At 37.4% G+C, this 23,768-nt stretch overlaps 1 protein-coding gene across 1 annotated transcript in view; it reads right to left on the reverse strand.

Annotated features, from left to right (window-relative positions):
• fmn2b (formin 2b) overlaps positions 1-23,768 on the reverse strand; it is a 120,195-nt gene that overhangs the window by 43,042 nt on the left and 53,385 nt on the right. Inside the window, exons 9-14 of the mRNA XM_034017474.3 lie at positions 18,140-18,201; positions 7,408-7,499; positions 6,737-6,866; positions 6,484-6,630; positions 3,906-3,965; positions 3,037-3,157 (exon numbers count right to left, since the gene is read on the reverse strand). Of these exons, the coding sequence (XP_033873365.3) occupies positions 3,037-3,157; positions 3,906-3,965; positions 6,484-6,630; positions 6,737-6,866; positions 7,408-7,499; positions 18,140-18,201 (612 nt within the window). The remainder of the gene's footprint in view (positions 1-3,036; positions 3,158-3,905; positions 3,966-6,483; positions 6,631-6,736; positions 6,867-7,407; positions 7,500-18,139; positions 18,202-23,768) is intronic.

The raw sequence follows: 23,768 nt of genomic DNA on the forward strand, positions 1-23,768 counted from the left end.
TAACCGAGGAGTTTAAGTGCGCCAAGGTCCGACTGGAAATTACATTAGTAGAGTCACGTGACAAATGCGTAAGGGAGGTAGCACCTGTGTTGAAAACTGAAAGAAAGTGGGCGGCAAAGAAAGCTGTGGAAGATGCAAAAGGCTGCCCTTTGAATTGGTGATATCATGGGGCAAGTTCAGCATGGAAGAGGGTCTTGGTCTCAGTTCAGCTCCTCCTACATGGCACAAAGCAGCCCCAGCTCAATGGAGGAAGCTGGTAGTCAATGAGGTGCAAAAGCAGGAAGAGGATGAGGTGTGTAAAGGCCGTTTCCTAGGCCAAGCAGGGATAATGGATGAGGTGGGAGAGTGTGGAACAATGCAATATATCGGCTGGCAAGACCTATGGTCAATGGAACAGAGCAGGATCAGTTTCCTAATCAGGTCAACATATGATGTTCTCCCATCACCACAGAACCTAAACCTCTGGGTAGGAGAGGATCCCTCATGTCCTTTGTGTTCATCACCTGCAACATTAAGGCACACTTTGACAGGATGCACGGTGGCTCTTAGCCAAGGACGGTTTATTTGGTGCCATGATTTGGTGCTGCGATGTTTGGTCTTAGCGTAACAAGCGTAACATGACCAATAAGTTGCCACCAGTTCCATCAAAACATTACACACAAAAGACAACATTCCTCCGCCCAGGAGAGGAACCACCAAGAAAAGGTGTTAAAACCAAGCCTCGCCCAGGACAACTGGATGCTTCTGGAGACTGGAAAATGCTGGCAGATGTTGGTCAACGGCTTATTTTTCCACTGGATAAGCACGCCTTGTTCACCTGGTAGAGTTAACAGTGCCATGGGAGGATGCTGTAGATAAGGCGTATGAGGAGGAAGAAACTGCGGTATGCTCAACTAGCCGCTGAAGTGGAACAGTTTACCCAGTGGAGGTGGGTTGTTGAGGATTTGTGGCACACTCTACAACCCGGTTTCTCAGAGACGTCTGATTCAGTGGCCAAGAGTGGCATCGCACAGTGAAAGACCAGGATGCCAGAATCACCGTCTAGCCCTCTTGAGGTGTCGTGGGCTAGTCGACGAACCAGAGGATCTAAGGTGCCCACTTGAAGACCCCAGAGATGTACCCTACTTAGCTCAATCCTGACGGTTGTCATGCTGATGCGCTGCGGAGACCACACTGTGGTTGATCCCCGGAGCCAGCATCGCAGCCGTTGTGTGCCGATGCGCTAGGGAGGCAAATAAGCTAATCCCTGGAGCCTGCATTACACTTCAGCCATCAACACCAGGCAGAAGGATATCTACATCATCATATGGAAGGAAACACAAATGGAGACACAGATGGATCACATTAGTTTACTGTAAAGCTACCTCTTAGTTGGTGCTTATCTTGGCGAACGCCGTGTTCAAATCAGCATGAAGTTTTAAAATCTACTCTCATGTATTGGAAATCAATACCAAGTATGAAACCAATATCTCAGAAGGTGTTTGGTCTTTATATCTGGAAAACCAAAAAATCCACATGACGACAATATAGCAGCTATATTAGGTAACAAAGTCAAAGTCAAAGTGAATAGTACTGTGGAGATTTACCCTGAGGTGTTTCCAGAACACTTTAGATATACATTTGGCATCTAAAATTATTGACCAAACATGAGCAGTTAAAGATCCTGCAGCAGCCCCACAGTTTACTAAAACATAAAAGCTCCACTCAGAGATGCTTAATAAAATAGGTACAGTAGAGTAACCCACAAGGGGAATATTACTTCTGTCGCTGCAGCATGTGTTACTTAGAGCACAGTCAGCATAGAGAGGTTGAAGGTATTTAACAGACATTTTTCTTTCGCAGGACTGTCATGAATAAAAAAAAAAAAAAAAGTGATTAACAAGAGCTTACCCAGTCACAGTGGAAAAACCATAAAACTATCATCAGTTAAAATATTGTGTCAGTGAAACAGTGACATTTTATAAGTAGGCAGTCTGAAGCAAGTAGACTCCAACAAGAGAGAACATATTTCAAGACTACAAATACATACCACAAGCAGGCCAAGTATTCTAGGATTTATGAAAGTGAATCATTATTGTTCAAATGTATGTTTAACCAGAACATTATGAAATTAACCAGACCCAGCTACAACCCTGTAAAATCAGTGTAAACACCTAGGAGTAACCCTGTAGGGTTATAGCAACACTAACTGACCAATTCAGAGCTAGGACGATTGTTGTTTTCATGCAGAAAAAAAATAAATCTATTAAATCCGAATCCTTCCTTGTTTTATAGTTTGTATATTAATTATACATTTGTGCTACTAAACGTAACTATAAATATGAAGATAGAAACACAACAAAAGCCCTGTAGAGCTTTACACTTAGAAATGAACAATCCAGTGTAAACCATGTTAGCCACCACTTACAGAAATAAACAAACATGTTTGCATTAATTTAATTCAATAGAAACATTGAGAGAAAAAAAAACACCACAAGAAAACAGTTCCAGTAAGTATCCTTTTCACTGACCATGCTTCTCGGTTCCAAAAACACAAAATGCCACCCTGCAAAAAATCCGATATAGCAGGTTTACATGAATGTGTCAAATGGTGCTGGATTTGATCAAACTTGTACATTTTTGTGGGCAATATCTGGAACGTCATTCGGAAGCCACAAAGCAATGGCTGTTACAGGATGCGTTTGTTTTTGCAGCTGACATACGTGTCTGGGACTCTCATGCTATTTATGTGGCTGCACAGGCTTAAGACGTAGCAGTGAAATTTGCAGCTGGTGATCAACCTAACATTAAACATATTTATTTATTTGTTACTGGCAGGCAATGACTTGTTGGCTTGGCTATCAACATGTAAATATCCTTCCATTTAAGAAAGGAGGCTGATTATCTCAAATTAGCAACTAACCCATCATGGCTGTTTAGACTGCATAGATAGGAACCCTATATCCCAGAGGTCGGTTTTAAAACAGCTTAATCAGTGAGAGAAATGTGGGCTCAAAGCTACACGCTGACAAGGGATCTTAGTCAGGATTTAGTTACCGTTGAGGTCTTTTCTTAGCTTGCGCAAATCCTTTTGAAAATCTTCAAACTTCATCTGAGAAGCCTGGAAGAGGTCATGTGGTTCTGGGAGAGGGAAGACGCTGTTTTCTCTGCCAGCATCCTAAAAAAAAAAAAAAAAAAAATTCATATTATATATATATATATATATATATATATATATATATATATATATATATATATATATATATATATATATATATATATATATATAACCATTCTTCGTTTTTTTCCTCAGATACCAGTACACAAAACATGATTTAAGCTAGTACTTGATACATTAGAACCTTAACAAAACACACCACAACGATATTTCACCACATAAAACAGGATACTTTTTTTTTTTTTTGTAGCCTACTGTTGATAACAGAACTGATCGTCACCTAAGCTTCCAGTATTACTTTCCGATAGGTGGGTAAATAAATGTGACATTGAGATACACATGGATTAAAGGTTGTCTGGCTTGCCCATATTATAAATTAAGTTTTCATGGTAAAGCCAATGCATTTCAAGACATGTTAATAAAAGCAAAGGCATTTTAAGCCCTATGGGCGATTTCAAGTTCTTGTCATGTTGGCTTCATATCATCTGGCTAAAAAAAAAAAAATATGTAAGATTGGTTTACTTTACATCTACTGCCGGATAAAACTCTGTGGCAACAAATCACATTAAGAACTGTTGCAAATGACCAGAAAAAAGTAAAGAAAAAGCAACCCAAATCATCCTGTGCCAAGCCAAAATTTAACCAAAATTTCCCAGGCCCATCACAGGATTCCCAGTAGCATTGGATACGTTATTTAAAAAAAAAATCAAATACAACAGGAAAAAAACAAAACACAAAAAACACATACCTCATCAAAGTGCCTTAGATAGTAGGCAACAATGTAAGACAAAAGACTTCTGCTGTTATCCTGTAACGGGTGGGAGGAAAGAGTTTTTAATACCAACATAGCATATACTCCTTCAGTTTAAACTCTTTACTGGTTAAGTTAAATACAAGATTTTATTTATTTTTATATATATATATATATATATATATATATATATATATATATATATATATATATATATATATATATATATCGATAGATAGATATATAACACACACACGCTCAAATTTGTTGGTACCCTTACAGCTCATTGAAATAATGCTTCATTCCTCCTGAAAAGTGATGAAATTAAAAGCTATTTTATCATGTATACTTGCATGCCTTTGGTATGTCATAGAATAAAGCAAAGAAGCTGTGAAGAGAGATTAATTATTGCTTATTCTACAAAGATATTGTAAAATGGCCTGGACACATTTGTTGGTACCCTTAGAAAAGATAATAAATAATTGGATTATAGTGATATTTCAAACTAATTAGTTTCTTTAATTAGTATCACACATGTCTCAATCTTGTAATCAGTCATTCAGCCTATTTAAAATGGAGAAAAGTAGTCACTGTGCTGTTTGGTATCATTGTGTGCACCACACTGAACATGGACCAGAGAAAGCAAAGGAGAGAGTTGTCTGAGGAGATAAGAAAGAAAATAATAGACAAGATTGGTAAAGGTAAAGGCTACAAGACCATCTCCAAGCAGCTTGATGTTCCTGTGACAACAGTTGCAAATATTAAGAAGTTTAAGGTCCATGGAACTGTAGCCAACCTCCCTGGGCGCGGCCGCAAGAGGAAAATCGACTCCAGAGTGAACAGAAGGATAGTGCGAATGGTAGAAAAAGAACCAAGGGTAACTGCCAAAAGAGATACAAGCTGAACTCCAAGGTGAAGGTACGTCAGTTTGTGATCGCACCATCCGTCGCTTTTTGAGCGAAAGTGGGCTCCATGGAAGAAGACCCAGGAGGACTCCACTTTTGAAAGAAAAACATAAAAAAGCCAGACTGGAATTTGCTAAAATGCATATTGACAAGCCACAATTCTGGGAGAATGTCCTTTGGACAGATGAGTCAAAACTGGAGCTATAACATCAGCTCTATGTTCACAGACGAAAAAATGAAGCTTTCAAAAGAAAAGAACACCATACCTACAGTGAAACATGGAGGAGGCTCGGTTATGTTTTGGGGCTGCTTTGCTGCGCCTGGCACAGGGTGCCTTGAATCTGTGCAGGGCACAATGAAATCAAGACTATCAAGGCATTCTGGAGCGAAACGTACTGCCCAGTGTCAGAAAGCTCTGTCTCAGTCGCAGGTCATGGGTCCTCCAACAGGATAATGACCCAAAACACACAGCTAAAAGCACCCAAGAGTGGAAAAGAACAAAACATTGGACTATTCTGAAGTGGCCTTCTATGAGTCCTGATCTGAATCTTATCGAACATCTATGGAAAGAGCTGAAACTTGCAGTCTGGAGAAGGCACCCATCAAACCTGAGACAGCTGGAGAAGTTTGCTCAGGAAGAGTGGGCCAAACTACCTGTTAACAGGTGCAGAAGTCTCATTGAGAGCTACAGAAAATGTTTGATTGCAGTGATTGCCTCTAAAGGTTGTGCAACAAAATATTAGGTTAGCGGTCCCATCATTTTTGTCCATGCCATTTTCATTTGTTTTCTTATTTACAATATTATGTTGAAAAAAAAAAATCAAAAAGCAAAGTCTGATTTCGATTAAATATGGAATTAACAATGGTGGATGCCAATTACTTTTGTCAGTTTCAAGTTATTTCAGAGAAAATTGTGCATTCTTCGTTTTTTGTGGAGGGATACCAACAAATTTGAGCACATCTGTGTATATATATATATATATATATATATATATATATATATATATATATATATATATATACACACACACACACACACACACACACCATACAGCTTTTACATTTACATGGTAAACTATGTATATTAAAGTACATTGCAGTCCAATACATTCACTAACATTAAAATTGGAGGACACTGTGTTAATCACCAAAAACAGTATGCATTTAGTTATACCAATCCCACTTCGTCTACATATACACCATCAGCACAATCATTTTAACATATACCGTTCATATCAATCCACTGCATTCAGGTTAGATACTATTTAATTCAATACCTTGGAACATAATCTGTGACATGAATGAATTGAAAGAGCCACAAATGAGTGCCACTGGTTTATAGCTGGGATTGGCAACTCAGGCCCTTCCTGACGAGGTCTTTGTTCCAAATATGTTCTTAACAGTTTCACTGAATCATTGAAGCCTTTAGTCAGGTCCTAAAGTTCATTATCAAGGTACAACACGCTGTTATACCTGTTGAAACTTGTGTGGAATGTTTCTTCAGGATCAGAGTTGCTCACCTCTGCTTTATAGTGTTTTATTAATCTGCAGTGTACAGTACTGTACATATACATGTTTTGCTTTTTTGGCACCTTACACATAACATACTGTAAATCTCCTGCAGTGTATGTGTGTGTAAGTGATAAATGTTTATATATCAAGTTACTTACACTGCTTTTAACATCTTTCAGCTTTGGAAGGATATCCAAAGCAAAGCCATCCGCCTGGCCTCGTGTCCTGTTCCCACCGTTCATGAAATTACCAAAGGCGAGCACCAAGCTCAGCACCTGCATCACCCTCTTAGAGTCTTCTAAAGTCTATAAAACGAGAACATCCACCTGGTGTCAATATACGTAAACATGGAACTGTTTTTTCTATAATGGTATAATGGTTCACATATTTTTGTGATGCATATGAACTCACCGAGCAGACTTTCTGAAGTATTGCAAGCTTACGTAGAATTGTGGCTATGCTTTCTGTGAATGTAGACTGAAACAGGATACAAAACACCCTCGCTGAGAAATTGGGGATTTGCGACAGTTCAAAGAGAAATCTAAAAACAAATGGAACAAAATGTTACTATATTGCCTGTGCTGTGTGTTTCGTTGTGATTTTCTGGATAATCATGGCATGTTTGTATGATATGTTTATGTATGGACAGATGGATGTGTGACATATGCATGTATGTAAATACAGACAGCCAGGCACCACTATATATCCCTTGAGCTAAAGAATGACCACACCCATTTTTAATTTTTTTTTTTATTGTAAGTTGCATAAGCTGTTCTCTAAGGTGCACCCACTATATGTACCATACTGGTGTGTGGCACAACACTGCACAAGTATAATAGACGAATAACCTTAAGAACCTAAAAGGGGGTGATTCAGAGTTGGAACTCTGAGTTTGCAATTGACGGATTTACAATAGAAGCACTTTTATTGATTCCTATCTATCCTACTGTAAGTGACTCTGCACATAATGCACAGTTCGCAGCCTACCTCTGTAAAAGTGCTTTGTAATGGTGGTCAACTATGAAAGGCGCTATATAAAAATAAAGATATTATATATTTTTATATTTTATAAAATCACGTACTGTTCCGGTTTATCCAATGGCTTTGCACTTTCCTTTTCTTTGGATGACTTGATGTGCTTTTCTATTTTATCCATTTCTTCTTGTTGCGCTCGCTGAAAATACATTTAAAACACAATTGAAAAACAGTGATAAAAAATGGCACTTTATTTTGCCTTCTATTTTTATAACTTGCATGTACTATAACCTGTTTTATTAAAGCAACTATGATATACAGTGTACAGGTTCCAGGAGTTTTGTGCTTGAATTAAAGGTTTTGTATAAAAAAAATTAATTAAAAAAAAAATTCCAAAACATTTCCTCTAAAGCCACGTGTCCTACCATTACTACGATTTGATTAGAATATCTCAAATAAAATTAAATGGTGCATCTGGAAATAAATTTATAAGAACTATTTCTAAAGAGAAACTGTACCTATTATGGAGCAAATCTCAAAATTCAGAAAGTAACACAGCTCAACTTGGAGTTAGTTGTTAGGATCCAATATTACCTATGCATATTTGAAACCAAGTTTAAATTTTCTGAAAGACAATTACATCATCTAGGTGTTGATTTTATGACACCCTTAATCATCATACCTATATTTCATTGCATTGATCATTCATTCTTTTGTCACTTGGCCAGCAGCCACGAGCTGTAAATATTATGACAGTTATATAAATCATCACCAAACAAATAGTACCTTTGTCATTCAATTACTTGAGTTTCTCCTTTCCAGATACAAAGATGTAATTCTTCAGCAACAAGTCTTAAAGGGGGCGATATCTTTTTAATTATGGTCTAGTAGGCTATTCTAAAGCATTTTTGGTCTTGGTAAAGGTGCTCTGCACCATAACACAAATTATACGCTGTAGAAATAAGTTGCATTTTATTCTTTCATAGAATGCAAAACAGTTTAAGAGAAAAAACTAATGAAAAATGACAAGGTACAGCACAGCCCTTTTAATAAAGCTCTGAATTTATCAATACATACATTGATGGTTAGTGCCATGTATTTTTTCTGCAAAATTGACCATATCATTTACAGTATAACGTTGTTGTTTAAGGCAAAATCAAATCTGAGAAGAACCGGTAAATAAATCGGATAAAATACTTCTAAAAAACTTAGCTTAAGTTTCCAGCCAATATTTAATAAGTTCCATTTTAAACCCTTTATATGTGGTTTTCAGTTAAATTGGCTTGGCCACATATGTAAAAGTCCAAGACACTTTTTTTCCTTCAGATTTTGGCTTGGGTTTTATTGCACATACTGTAAAAGCAGCAGACTCGGGCACATTGCCATGCGGTTTTGGCTACTGAAAAAATGTAAAATATTTCACCTGCAGCTCATTTTATCATTCAGTATCCACAATTTATAATGTGTGGAAATAATAGTATGTTGGATATACATATGTCAAAAGGCTCAGTTCTTGTGGCAGCACCCCAAAATATTTAACCAAAATTCATTTCTGACTGCAGTACTGTAAAATTATGGAAATAACCAGCAGTCAGGTTAACCACCTCAAAAGTACTCCTGAAAGGATTTTTTAAAGCAGTCAATTGCAGCTGACAAACAGAAAGCACCACGCCATCACCAATAAATGAGTTGTGGTCATGAACTTTGAGGCTGCATCTCTCAAACTGTGTTGGTTGATAATTCAGTTGCTACATAGATCAAACAGTTACTTAATCTATCATAAAATAACCTAATTCAAGAGGAGTTCACTTAAATACAGATTAATTACACATTTCATTAAGTGATTTTGAAATCCCACTGTATCATACTGTACCCATAGTTTATTGATGTGTATTAAGCAAAATATCTTTTTGGGAACACCAATTACTGTGTATTTACATAGTAGTTGCTTTAAATACATGTGCACTTACACAATTGCAATGTTATTATTGTTATTATTATTTATTTCTTAGCAGACGCCCTTATCCAGGGCGACTTACAATTTATTAACATGTTATTATGCAAGTTAAAAGTACTTAATGTGTAAATCTTTTTGCACCATATAACCCATACCTTAAACCTTTTCTGATATAATTGTGTGCTTGCATCCAACTGATTTACACATCAAGTACATTTGTAAATCATAATAACATTGTCATTGTGTAAGTACACATGTATGTGCTAAGTAACTACTATGTAAATACACAGTAATTACAGACAATGTAAAGCATTACCATTTTTTATGGACTTTATGTTTTTTCACTTTGCTTACAGACATCTTGCATTCCGATCTGGGCCTCAATATCGGCTCATCGGTTGCTGATACCGAGAATGAGAAATGTCTGTTACATGCATATTTTGCCTACAAAAACAATACTTCAAACCTGGGAATCAAACACAGTGCGATTAGTATTCTGACCACTCTACCCTCTGTCTGCGAGGGTAAGCTCTGTTCTTAATTTAAAGTGTTTTACAGTAATCTTTTTTTTTCATTAAATGTATGAATGAGGCCAGTAATTGGAACACCAAGATGCTATCATAATTCTAATGTTTTTTGTTTGTTCTGCAGCTCTGATCTATCAGTTCTGACATGATAGCGTGAGTGTAAGCCTGTACACTAGCACTAAAGGTCTCTAAAAATACACGCAAAACATATGGAAACCAAGGGTTATATTGTTTACAGTCTTTTTTAGGGTTATTTTACACACACACACACACACACACACACACACACACTATTGAATGGTATGTTTTTTATGGCTTGATCCCCAGCACAAGTTACCACATTAGAGTAACAGCATACATTTTACATAATTAAATGTGTATGCTGTAGTTCAACTTTAAGGTTTATGCCAGTTTTTGAATATAAATCCAAAGAGATTACAATGGTTTATATGTAAATACATAACTCTTACATATTACGCAACAATACCCAATAGAACTGGGTGCCAATAACTTGTACGACACACACAAGTTGACCCAGACCAGGCATTGCCTTTTTTCAGAGGACATTGACATTGCTGCTGTGTTCCCGTAGTAGTGATTTTTTATTTTTTTTTCCATTTCAATAATGCAGTTCAAACTACTGTAAAAACGTTTCTACAATGTTGCAACAAGTTCAGTTCCCCAGATGGTTAATATCTTGTTTTACATAATTCTCTATCTAGATGACCACTCGCACTGTGCTTCCCGAAATCGGAATGCCCTTTCTGAACCTGGGTTTCTGTTGGAGTTGTGGTTACTTAATTGTTTTATTATAAAAACCAGAGACAGACTGGAGTCTCGGTCTAAAACAACATTAAATGTGCCCGAGCTGCCTCTCTCTCCTCTGTCCTAATTCTCCTCGACCTCTCTGCTGCCTTTGACACTGTTGATCACTCTATTCTACTATCATCTCTTGCTGACCTGGGGATCTCTGGCACTGCTCTGGCCTGGTTCTCCTCCTACCTCTCCAACCGCACTTACCAGGTAACCTGGCGTGGAGCAACCTCCACACCTCACCCTCTCTTAACAGGAGTCCCCCAAGGGTCAGTCTTGGGTCCTCTCCTGTTCTCTCTCTACACCCGCTCCCTGGGCCCCCTCATCGCATCCTATGGTTTCTCATACCATTTCTATGCTGATGATGCTCAGATTTTCCTCTCCTTCCCCACCTCTGACTCCACCATCTCCTCCCGTATCTCTACCTGTCTGTCTGCTATTTCCTCCTGGATGCACTCTCATCACCTCAAACTCAACCTCTCTAAATCTGACCTCCTTTTCTTTCCCTCCTCCTCCCCCTCCTCTGATCTCTCTATCTCTGTTCCTCTGGAATCTACCACACTCTCTCCCTCTTCCTCAGCTAAGAACCTTGGAGTCACCCTGGACCCCTGCCTCTCTTATTCCCAGCACATCTCCACTCTGACACGCACTTGCCGATTCTTCCTGAGCAACATCCGAAGAATCCGACCCTTCCTCACCAACTATGCTACCCAGCTCCTGGTCCAGGCCCTGGTACTCTCCCGCCTAGACTACTGCAACTCCCTCCTGGCTGGCCTCCCTGCGTCCGCCACCCGTCCGCTCCAGCTCATCCAGAACTCTGCTGCCCGTCTGGTGTTCTCTCTGCCTCGCTTCGCCCACGCTACTCCACTACTCCGCTCGCTCCACTGGCTCCCGATCACCGCTCGCATCCAGTTCAAGACTCTTGTACTAGCCTACAGATGCCTTGACCAGTCTGCACCCAGCTACCTCCAGACCCTCATCTCTCCCTACACCCCCACTCGACCTCTCCGCTCCGCCTGCACTAGAAGACTAGCTCTACCACCGCTACGCTCCCCTGCCTCCAAAGCCCGCTCCTTCTCCACCCTTGCTCCGCAGTGGTGGAATGACCTTCCTACAGATGTCAGGACTGCCCAGTCCCTGACCACATTCCGGCGCCTCCTTAAGACTCACCTCTTCAAAGAGCACCTGTAGAACTCCTCTGTTTGTATCCTGGGACACTATCACCCTTCATGTAAATGTGCTTTATTTTGCTCTTATCAGCCCCTATTTTACTGCATTTAATCCTGTACTTCAGAATACTGTAATCTGCCAAGTTTTTAACCTGTAGTACTTTGTATTTAATCACATCCTGATGTAACTATCACTATTTAATCATATCCTGATGTAACTATCACTATTACCTGCTGTATTATTGAATTGTGGTTTGTCAAACTTGTACTTTACTTGAACAAAAGTTATTGTATTTCTTGCTCTTATTGTATTACTTGTATTGTAACGCTTGAAATGTTTTTGCTTACGATTGTAAGTCGCCCTGGATAAGGGCGTCTGCCAAGAAATAAATAATAATAATAATAATAATAACATTACAGTCGTGCTCCATTCTTTGTCACACCTTTTTACTTCTTTTGATCACTGATTGCAACACATTTATACATATGGCTCGTATGATAAAATATAGGTTTACAATCTACAATATTAAATGTAGGTCTGCTTTCAAATACCTAGCTAATTTTTCTTTCAAAGAGAAAACAAAGCCAGTACAGTAGATATAAATGTAAATATAAATCTCTTTGGTATTAATCATTTCATCGAACCATTAGAAAAACAACTTTTGTCTAGGTAATTCTCTTTCTGGGTATTCTCTAGTTAGTAGCTACAAAATAATTATTTTTGCTTCACTCATTTTAGATTGCATGCCCTCATATTTTACTTTCAGTGATGGGAAATCATAACAGGGCTTTAAGAAAAGCCAAGAGGCTTTTACAAGGGTTTAACTCCACAGTAAACAGCATACATTCCAGCAGGTTTGTGGTTTGCATATTTGTTTTGATATTAATGTATTTTCTTTTTATTTGCTTTGGAGGCACACCAAACGTAATTTATACTCCAAACTGGAAAGCATGTTTCCAAACATATGCACCCTGCCTACTAAATAAAGTTTTATTCTAAGCAAATATTAAAAGACAATGGCGCCATATGCTATGCTTTGATAAAATGAAATCCCTGAAGAATAAAAAAAAAGTGTTTATGTTGAAAAGTCTGTCTCTGGAAGGGTAAATGTTTCTAGGAATGGACTGCAATGATTTCATGGAGATTGAAGTAGCCATAATTCGTAAAGCAAATTGAAGAATACAATTTTAAGACTTGGATTTACTTATTTAATATAGGATGGGTAGGTGCACATTGGGTTTATAGTTAAAGTAAAGGGACGAACAGTTTTTTATTGTTTGCTAGATGCCATTTGGGGTCCCAAAATAATTGTATAATGCATACTAGTTTTTTTTTTTTTTTTTTAATGAGTTTGTCCCTTTTTTAGTTGATTATCCTCATATGGTTGTAAAGATCTGGTAAACAGGCAATCACCGTTCTAATCAATCTGGCAATCTAATCTGTCTTCATCCCAAATGTGTTCCAACCCCCCACCATTGAATTATACATCTCCGAGAAGAATTGTGCACTGCCCCCTAGGAACCCCCGGTGACGGTCGGCAATGACATAGCCTGGATTCGAACCTGCGATCTCCAGGCTATAGGGCATATCTGCACTCCATGCAGAGCGCCTTTACTGGATGCGCCCCTTGGGAACCCAAAGAACAATGTTGTGGAACCCAATTCAACGTTCCCTGAATCTGCCAAGCTACGGATTACTTAGAAAGGTGCAACAGCCAACATTCCCTTGGCTCTCATTAACATAGTTTGCTGCAAGTCCCAAGTAGTTTAGCTGGTGACCTTTTATTATTCAGATTTTATTTTCACTTTGACTCTGCTGAATGCCAGACCTGATGGAACAGGGCTCTTCTCATCCACTGTCTGTTACATCGTTCCACAAGTTCATCACAGAATGCATGCTCCACCAGAGTCAAAGTTAAAATCTATGGAGAATAGATCAAGCAGCAGCAAAGCACAAAAGCTGTTTAGCTACTGAGGGGTAAGAAAACCATAAACCCTCTGAATGCTATGATCAATCTGTATACTGCAAACTTAACCCGTGGTTTAGTAGTTTACCGCTAATGTGTGAAGTGTCAGTGTCCGAGGTGGAGACTATTCTCCTATAAAAGTGCTACATCTCTACACAGGATCACATACTGTACAGCATACAGTATAAATGCACACTAGTATACTACTACTATTACATGGCTCAGTCTATGAAAAAAAAAAGTGATTTATTTAATCTGCTCCAGTAAGCCTAGAGGGGAAAAAAGCACTTTAGTATTGGAAAAATTAAGACAGTGAGTACAACAGTTCCATTATTTTACAATAACAGCCACCGCAATAATCACTGCCAAAATGTGATCTTGTATTTGTAAATGACTACAGTACATACAGACAAAGGACATACTTAAATAATAAGAGCACACATGTACACATTAATCATTCTTGGTACCATAAAAAGCCGTAACACATGGCCATACTATGTAAAACAAATGTGCTATTAACAACATTGACTTTTTAATCCAAAACCAAGCTTATGAAGCAAAGATTCCATCAACTGTCAGTAATGCTTTTTTTTCTTTTAACCTACTGTACTTGTACTATTTTTTTTTAATAAGCTTTACAAGTTAAAACATTTTATGAAACTGTATATACAGTAAAGTACTTAATTTGAATAACACTACATTATGTTTTATCAGAAATATTTGTATTTATTTTGTGTATCAAATTAATCTGTGACAACATGACAAAGTCGTATAACAATCCTGGAGCTATCAGAACCTTATATGCTGCAATCATGGTATTCATAAATGTGATTTTCGAAGTCCAACTAGACAGTCAGTCATTTTCATGTGTTAACATACAGTGCCTATAGAAAGTCTACACCCCCTTGAACTTTTTTCACATTTTATTATGTCAGTGCCTCAGAGTTTCATGCATTTAAATGAAGATTTTTTTCCCCCACTTATCTACACACCATATTCCACACTGTTAAGGGGAAAAAAGCATTTATTGAGAAAAAAAGTATACATTAAAAATACAAAACTGAAATATCATAATTGGATAAGTCTCCACCCCCCTGAGTTAATACTTGGTGGAAGCACCTTTGGCAGCAATTACAGCTGTGAGTCTGTTGGGATAGGTCTCTACCAACTTTGCACGCCTAGATTTGGCAATATTTGACCAGTCTTCTTTACAAAACTGTTCAAGGTCTGTCAAGTTCCTTGGGGAGCGTTGATGGACAGCAATCTTCAAGTCATGCCACAAATTTTCGATTGGATTTAGGTCGGGGCTCTGACTGGGCCATTCAAGGACATTTACCTTTTTGTTCCTTAGCCACTCCAGTGTAGATTTGGCTGTGTGCTTTGGGTCATTGTTATGCTGAAAGTTGAACTTCCACCCCAGTTTCAGCTTTCTTGCAGAGGGCAGCAGGTTTTCCTCAAGGACTTCTCTGTACTTTGCTCCATTCATTTTCCCTTCTATCCTGACAAGTGCCCCAGTCCCTGCCGATGAGAAACATCCCCATAACATGATGCTGCCACCACCATGCTTCACAGTAGGGATGGTGTTCTTTGGGTGATGCGCTGTGTTGGGTTTGCGCCAAACATAACGCTTTGCATTTAGGCCAAAAAGTTCAATTTTAGTTTCGTCAGACCACAAAACTTTTTGCTACATGGCTACAGAATCTCCTGAGTGTTTTTCTGCATACTTCAAAACGGGATTCAAGGTTGGCTTTCTTGAGTAATGGCTTCCTTTTTGCCACCCTACCACACAGGCCAGATTTGTGGAGTGCTTGGGATATTGTTGTCACATGCACACTTTGACCAGTCTTGGCCATAAAAGCCATTTGCCTCTTGGTAGCCTCTCTGATCAGTCTCCTTCTTGCTCGGTCATACAGTTTGGAGGGACGGCCTGATCTAGGCAGGGTCTTGGTGGTGTCATACACCTTCCACCACTTAATGATCGTCTTGACCGTGCTCCAAGGGATATTCAAGGCCTTTGATATTTTTTATACTGATCCCCTTATCTGTGCCTTTCAACAACTTTGTCCCGGAGTTCTTTTGAAAGCACCTTGGTGCTCATGGTTCTTTGCTTTGAAATGCACTACCCAGCAGAGGGAACCTACAAACTGCTGAATTTATCCTGAAATCACGTGAATCACTACAATTTAACACAGGTGGAGGCCACTTAACTTGGTGTGTGATTTTGAAAGAGATTGGTTACACCTGAGCCAATTTAGGATTGCTATTACAAAGGGGGGGGGGGGGGGGGGGGTGGACACTTATCCAACCAAGCTATTTCAGTTTTTATTTTTAATTAATTTTCTACAAATTTCTAGAATATTTTTTTCACTTGGAAGTTGTGGGGTAGGATGTGTATATAAATAAAAAAAAACAACACTATTTTAATGTATTTTAATTCCAGACTATAAGGCAACAAATAAGTGAAAATTTAAAAAAAAGGGAGTGTAGACTTTCTATAGGCACTGTATATACAAAAGCTAAATCAAAGAAATTTTGTTTTTACAGAAACGCCAACCACTGATTTAAGTGTTCTGTTTTCATAGCATAACCTGTGGCTACAACCCCTTTTTTAAATTCAGTTTGTTATGGATTAGTGACTCCAAAAAGTGATACCGTTAATAACCATTTACAGTACATAGCAGCCAGCTAATCTCCATAGTTGATAAAGCCATTTGTATTAGGTAATGATCGAGTCTTTGACAGTGTTTATACGAGACAGACAAGTGCATGACTGAAGTTTCAGGAACTTCAGCTGCGGTTTTCTGTTGTAACGAGTGGAGACAAGCAATTTAATGGAATTATTTATTTATTTGATTTCTGTTAATACTACTTTACTAATCATAATCAAGTAAAACAAACGTAAAGGTCACACCATCCCACTTCAAAAGTGTTGGTGTGACCTATCATTTCTCTCCAATAGAATTTGTTTCGTTTTTTGATTATGTTCAATTTGTATTTTTTTTTTTTTTGGCATTGCATGGACAAGGATTTTCAAACACAAATCAATTATTAAAGCTTTACCCATCTAATCCCAATTACTTTTTTTTTTTTTTTTACAACAGGATTATATGTTCTGCAAATTGAAACAAGCTGAAGTCCAAATGCTGATGGAAGAATGTCCATTTCACAGTAGGCTAACACATAAGACTTGCAAACAGGAATCATTAAAAGCAAATAATATTTAAAACCACTCCAATGAGTAAACAAGACATTCCTGCTACACAATCTAAATACCAGACCATAAAAAGCCATTCATATCACATTAGATGCTGTTTAATTTTCTAAAGGTTTAAAACTTGAAAAAGACTAAACACAATTAAAACTTCAACACAAATGAACAACTTGTAACCAAAATCACAAACCCCATCATGATAAATCCTATTACCCTACAATGTAAATGCAACACCAAATGAAATAAAATCACTGTAAATGCATATATAAAATCTATAATTTCAAAACAATTGGCCAATGTTTCAACTCACGTCAGTTTTAAAACCACACATTTAAAACAGCAATAAATTCAGTTTAATTATGGATTTGTGATTCCAGAATTTGACACTCTTGATTACAATTTACTGCTGAATAGTACCTACTGTAGCAGCCAGTTAATACAAATGCCTTCATCAACTGAGGGGATTAGGTAATGACTGAGTAAGCTAGTTGTGTCAAGAACAGCTGCAATAAAATAGTATAATATCATGGGCACTTCTCCTTGCTGTCTTGTAAAATACATGATAAACTTTGTTTTATATTGAAATACAATCCATGACTGCTGTAACTTGAGTTGCTGCTGGCTTGGTGAGGTAATTAATTTGGGGATTCTCACAAACAAAGACATAAAATAATGGTTTTGCAGAGGGATAGAGAGAGGATTTGAAGGTTTCACACATCAGGGTAATCATACATTTAATATTATAGTGCTTTATAATAAGCATGTTAAATATTCTATGGTATATTACAGACATAGAAAAAAACGTGCATTTTTTATATTTTTGGCAGGATTCAAAATAATAGGTTTGTGGGATTTCATTTAGACTTTTGAGGATAACCACTTGTCTTGAGACTAGCTTTTAGAGGTTTAGTATAACATTTGGGTACTGCATGGGGAAAGTGGGGGGGGGGGGAGTGAACAACTGGAATAAAGCAGAATTCTAATGAATCACTATTTTTGTAGGCCACAGTAGTGTATATAATATACAATTGACCAAACTGTATAAATGAAAACATTATTTTCAGATCATGTTTGTAATAAAAGATCACTACTTTAATATTGCAGTCCAAGTTTTGCTTGCTTTCTTTAAAACGTACATATATGTTTTAAAACGTACATATATGTGCACTCTTTTAGTCTTTTCTCAAATACTTACATTCTCATACAGGGCTTGAAGGGTCTCCAGATCAACCATAGTGTTGTCCAACATCAAAACCGCTGAAAAACAAAAAAAGAAACATAAAAAATATGAATTGGTCAGAGGGACAACAAAAGTAAGGGACTGCACAATACTAAGCAGTGGTGTGTGTGTGTGAGTGACCTGCTGGTTATATGGCTTACAGGGGCTTTAAGATTTGTTAAAGCCTTTAAAACAGCACTGTTTCCAAAACTTTGGGGATATGGAACCTGGCAGAGCCAAGTGTCAATAGCTACAGAAATCCATCACACAAAAAGTGCAGCCAAAGCTAAAGATCAGTGGTAAGCTTTAGAGGAACAACCAAAAGAATTATGGAAAGAGAGAAATCGGTACCATAACAAAACAAGCTCATTCCTGAAATCAGGTGGACTTCAACTGGCTTAATCTACAACTGAATTAACCAGTTACCTTCAAGACCCCTGATCAGGGTCAAATCCTCTGTGCATGAAGCGGACAGGTTTAGTGCACATTTGGAATATTTCTTTCCTATTCCCAGAGAGTTTGGTGCCACCCACAGTTGCAGGGCCCCATTTCTCTCCAAGCCTGACACTGCTAAGCGGCTTAAAATGTGAGTGTTACAAGCGCAGACACAATTAACTAAATTCTGTTCCTAAATCCAACTACATGTAACCATCCATCATGTCACAACGCATATACATGGGTTAATAATAGATATTTAAAGGGATCAAAAAATGTTCACGTGATCTCACCCTCCAGAAAAAGCAACAGTACATTTTGTTGAAAAGAATGATATTTAAAACCATTGCAGAGAAACTATTTCCACAATAGAAATCACAGAAATGTGGTAGCCATCAGTATATTCTAGTTTTATAGCAAAAGCAGTATATAGAGCCAACACAATAATATAATTGAATCTCACGTTTTACAAATCATTGGAAAAGCAACGATTGAGGAGTTGCTTCTGGGAATTATGTAAGAGTACAAATACAGCCAGAACCTTAAGCTTAGGATCTCCTTCTCAGAAACCACCATATCACTATATTTTTTCCTATGACTCGCATGTTTTCAATAAAATGTGAAGTTTACTTTTTTAGGCTACCTGCACATCATTTTTCATTATGTACTCAGTCAAGGTTCCCAGAATGAACAATTCTATCACACACATACTCTTCACTGATCACCCACCTGTCAAATTTGTATTTGAGGTTATCAGTGTAACGCAAGTATAATCCAAGGTTACCTGAATCTTGGAAGGGAAGGCAAACCACAGAATAAATATCCTTAAAACAAACATTCAGAAAATCTACAGAATAGAATCTACAGGAGTTTCACATTCTGGCACAAATTATGCTTTGCATGTTAGAGTCTGCCAATTTGTTACTTCAGCAACCTTAACCACTATGACATTGGTTTATCATAACAGATGGTACCTATCCAGAAAGACATATGCAATAAAACTCAAACAAGTTATTATTTTCCTTCAAAACACCAGAGTAAGTACTACATATCCTAGAAACTTGGCGCTATATATCCTCCAGAAAATGTAAATGTATGCTTTTCTTGATGCAACACAATGTTAAATGGAGGAATCATCTTACAAACATAAAAAAAAAAAGTTATGAAAGACGCCATTTGACCCATCAATACTCTGAAGTTCTAGAAGCTGATTGAACCCAGAACTTTGTCTAGTCAGTTCTTAAATATCTTCTTTTTGCCATTCATAACTCCTTCAAGATTAATGGGACTGTTGAAAATTGAAACCAGTAATATAGCTCACTTTGATTCTCGGAAAAACACATTTGCAGAAATATTTGTTAAGTCTACACAGCTATATTATCTGTAGTTCAGTTCTGGTGGTCAATGAAACAAATGTTACCTAAATCTGTCAAGGAACAATGCGGTTTTGTTTGAATTCCAAATGGTCGCCTTTTTGTCTAGGCACAAGGATCTGGCGCCCAAAACTGTAATCCTTTAAAAGTAAATGTTTAAAATGCAAACAGAGTTGAAGTTGTAGATTGTTTAATCTGAGATATAGTATTACATTTCTGTATTTAGCACAGCATATATGCAGAATACTAAGTGTAACCCTATTTTAAAACTAGACTGTTTACAATAATAATGGTTTTGTTCAGGAAGGGTGACAAAAGCTTGGAAGTGAGGCTGGGACAAAAGTTTAAAAAAATGACATTGATAAAAGTTGGTTATTTACTAAGGATCTAGTCAAACTAAAACTAAAGTAGGTCCAATCCAGGTTGTTCCAGACAGAATTTATATGTGTGAAACATTTAACCAGAATGCATGGGTATCCTACTTCACACATTTAGTGTCAAAAGGTTTTGATTAGTGCTCAAATGAAAAAAAAAAAAAGGTTCATTCTTTTAAAGGAATATGTGCGGACAGTGCTCTCATTTTTTTAAAAGCTAAAATCAGTGAAAATATTGACCAGCCACCCTTTTATCCTTTAGATTGTGTTCTGCACAGGCATAATGAAGAACAGTATACCTGTTTGGCCTCATCTGCAGGCACAGCAGCTTAAAACATGAAGGCATAATGCTTTAGTGCATTAGTTATCTTCACTCACTGAGCTTAAGACCTGGCACAGGAAACACATTTGTGATGGTAATGTGGTAAGTTTATGTAAACATGATGGTAAAGGAGGTGTCCTTCAATGGTTTGAAAAAACAGGCATTGAAGTTTTCAGCAATGGTTAAGCCAGTACTGAATCCGGTCACTGAGTGAAAGCAGCTGTGTGTAAGACTGTTTCCTCACTACTCTCCCTGGCTACACAATGCTCTGCAGAAAAGGCTGTGGTGGCCAGGGAATTGACAGCATTATGATTAGTTGATCAATCTGAATTTTTTTCATGGTTGTACACGTATGCAGTGGTTTATAGGTGTGTATTAAAGAAGATTCCCTTTAATTTCTTTTATTCATCACAACATCCACATTAACCACTGCATATGTGCAAAAAAAATAAATAAATGAGATTCTAGTGTACTATTTCCAATATATCATTTTAATACACTCAGCCTGGTTTATACTTGAACAACCTTTAACAGAACAAACTGTGATCAGACTGCAGTAAAAACAGTGCCTTCTTTTAAAGAGAATCACAGCAGCTACACAACAAGCAAGGGAAAAAATAAAGGTTTGTTTCCCCAATACATACCTGCTTACATTAACCTTTGCGTCACATGCTGTTATGCTATTGTCTGCAGTTTTTTTGTTCTGTGACCCAAATATTACATAGCTGATTTATAATTAGACCCGACACCAGCAGCGTAGAGTTGAGATTGCGTGTTATGACTTGTATTATGATATACTGTATGTTGTATTTTTTTATTGTAAGTTGTGCATTCACTTGACTGCCCCCTACTGGAAAGTAGATGCTACTTCAACTGCACAAGTTGTTTAAACATGTTTATTACATGAATGAGTTACATGATACAAGTTTGTAATCATCATCATCAGACTGGTCGAAAGTATATGGATCAAAGGGTGCTGTCATTAGTCAATCTGATACAATTTTGGAAAAATAGGATAAAAATAGGGATCTTTACTAGGCATTGGTGTAAGAAATAATTCTGAGTAATGAATTTTTCAGGGGCTGCAGTCTTTATAGGTTTTAACTGGTGCTGTCCTCTGAAGGATTCTTTGAGAAGGACAGCACCTGGGATCCAGATGTCCCTGGCTCTTGCCTAATGGTTTCTTAAGATGTTATTTGTCACTGAAGCTAGGTGGATTAATGTCGGGGTCTGATAATAGCCAAGTCTAGGTCACTTGAGCAACCACATTAAACCTCTTGGCTAGCTGAAACACCACGTCCCATTAGATAAACAAGTGATGCACTGCATGCACACAACATGACAGGATGAAAATCATGCAAATTTACCATTACTCAAGTATTATATTCAGAGAACACAAATACTTATGGAGATCAGAGGCACAGATGTTTAGCAAGATCACCATTAAGATAAACACACTGGTAATTACAAGTAGATCAGACCCCAGAAAAGTGTACTTCTATTGTTTACAAATGGTAGGGGGAACCCATAATATAAATCCTGGTTGATAAGAGCCATCCCAGGTGGCTCTTGGGTGATCGCAAGAGAACTTTTACAATCATTTTTGTTTGAGGTTTTGTTTGAAACTGTTATATAGTATACTAACAAATGACAAAAAAGCCAACAACTTTAATTATACTTCTCTGATCTTTTTGGAAAGTGGAATAATGACAATGTTCAAAAGACTCTTAATGTTAAGAGGACTGCTCAGAAAAAACTAAAAAAAAAAAAAAAGTACAATAAAATGAAGAAAACATTTTGTGTGTAGAAAAAAAAAGTTGCTCTGGCAGGATTTCTTGGCATGGTGCTTTAATTAAAACACAAGGTCTAAACGAAGCAGTCTAACAGCATTGTTGCAAAGCATTACCATAGGTTCACAAAAAAAACAATAAAATCATTGCGGAAGTCATACAGTATATATAAGAACATAAGAAAGTCTACAAACGAGAGGAGGCCATTTGGCCCATCTTGCTCGTTTGGTTGTTAGTAGCTTATTGATCCCAGAATCTCATCAAGCAGCTTCTTGAAGGATCCCAGGGTGTCAGCTTCAACAACATTACTGGGGAATTGGTTCCAGACCCTAACAATTCTCTGTGTAAAAAAGTGCCTCCTATATTCTGTTCTGAATGCCCCTTTATCTAATCTCCATTTGTGACCCCTGGTCCTTGTTTCTTTTTTCAGGTCAAAAAAGTCCCCTGGGTCAACATTGTCAGATCACCGCGTAGTCTTCTTTGTTCAAGACTGAATAGATTTCAATTCTTTTAGCCTGTCTGCATACGACATGCCTTTTAAACTCGGGATAATTCTGGTCGCTCTTTGCACTCTTTCTAGAGCAGCAATATCCTTTTTGTAACAAAGTGACCAGAACTGAACACAATATTCTAGGTGAGGTCTTACTAATGCATTGTAAAGTTTTCAACACTTCTCACAATATATCCGTGCATCTTGTTGGCCTTTTTTATAGCTTCCCCACGTTGTCTAGATGAAGACATTTCTGAGTCAACATAAACTCCTAGGGCTGTCATAGATTGCTTCTTCAATTTCAGTATCTCCCATATTATATTTATAATGCACATTTTTATTGCCTGCGTGCAGTACCTTACACTTTTCTCTATTAAATGTCATTTGCCATGTGTCTGCCCAGTTCTGAATGCTGTCTAGATTATTTTGAATGACCTTTGCTACTGCAACGGTGTTTGCCACTCCTCCTGTTTTTGTCATCTGTAAATTTAACAAGTTTGCTTACTATACCAGAATCTATATCATGAATGTAGATTAGGACTAGCAGAGGACCTAATACTGTATATGTAATACAATTTAGTTTTACTACATATTCTACTAAATGAGTCTGTTACACAGTAGTTAGGAATGTAACTGGGTCTGTTTTTATTTATTTATTTATTTTTTTAATTGTTTTTCAAACGATTACAAAATGTAGAGAAGTCAATTACTATAAGCTGCGTCCTTCTCCATCATAACCCTTCCTTACGACTGTGTGATTACTTTCAAAAAAGATCTGTTTATTTATGTAACTATCAAATTCTTGAATAAAACTTTTTGCA

The sequence above is a fragment of the Acipenser ruthenus genome, chromosome 6 (genome assembly GCF_902713425.1).
Source record: "Acipenser ruthenus chromosome 6, fAciRut3.2 maternal haplotype, whole genome shotgun sequence".
Lineage (NCBI taxonomy): Eukaryota > Metazoa > Chordata > Actinopteri > Acipenseriformes > Acipenseridae > Acipenser > Acipenser ruthenus.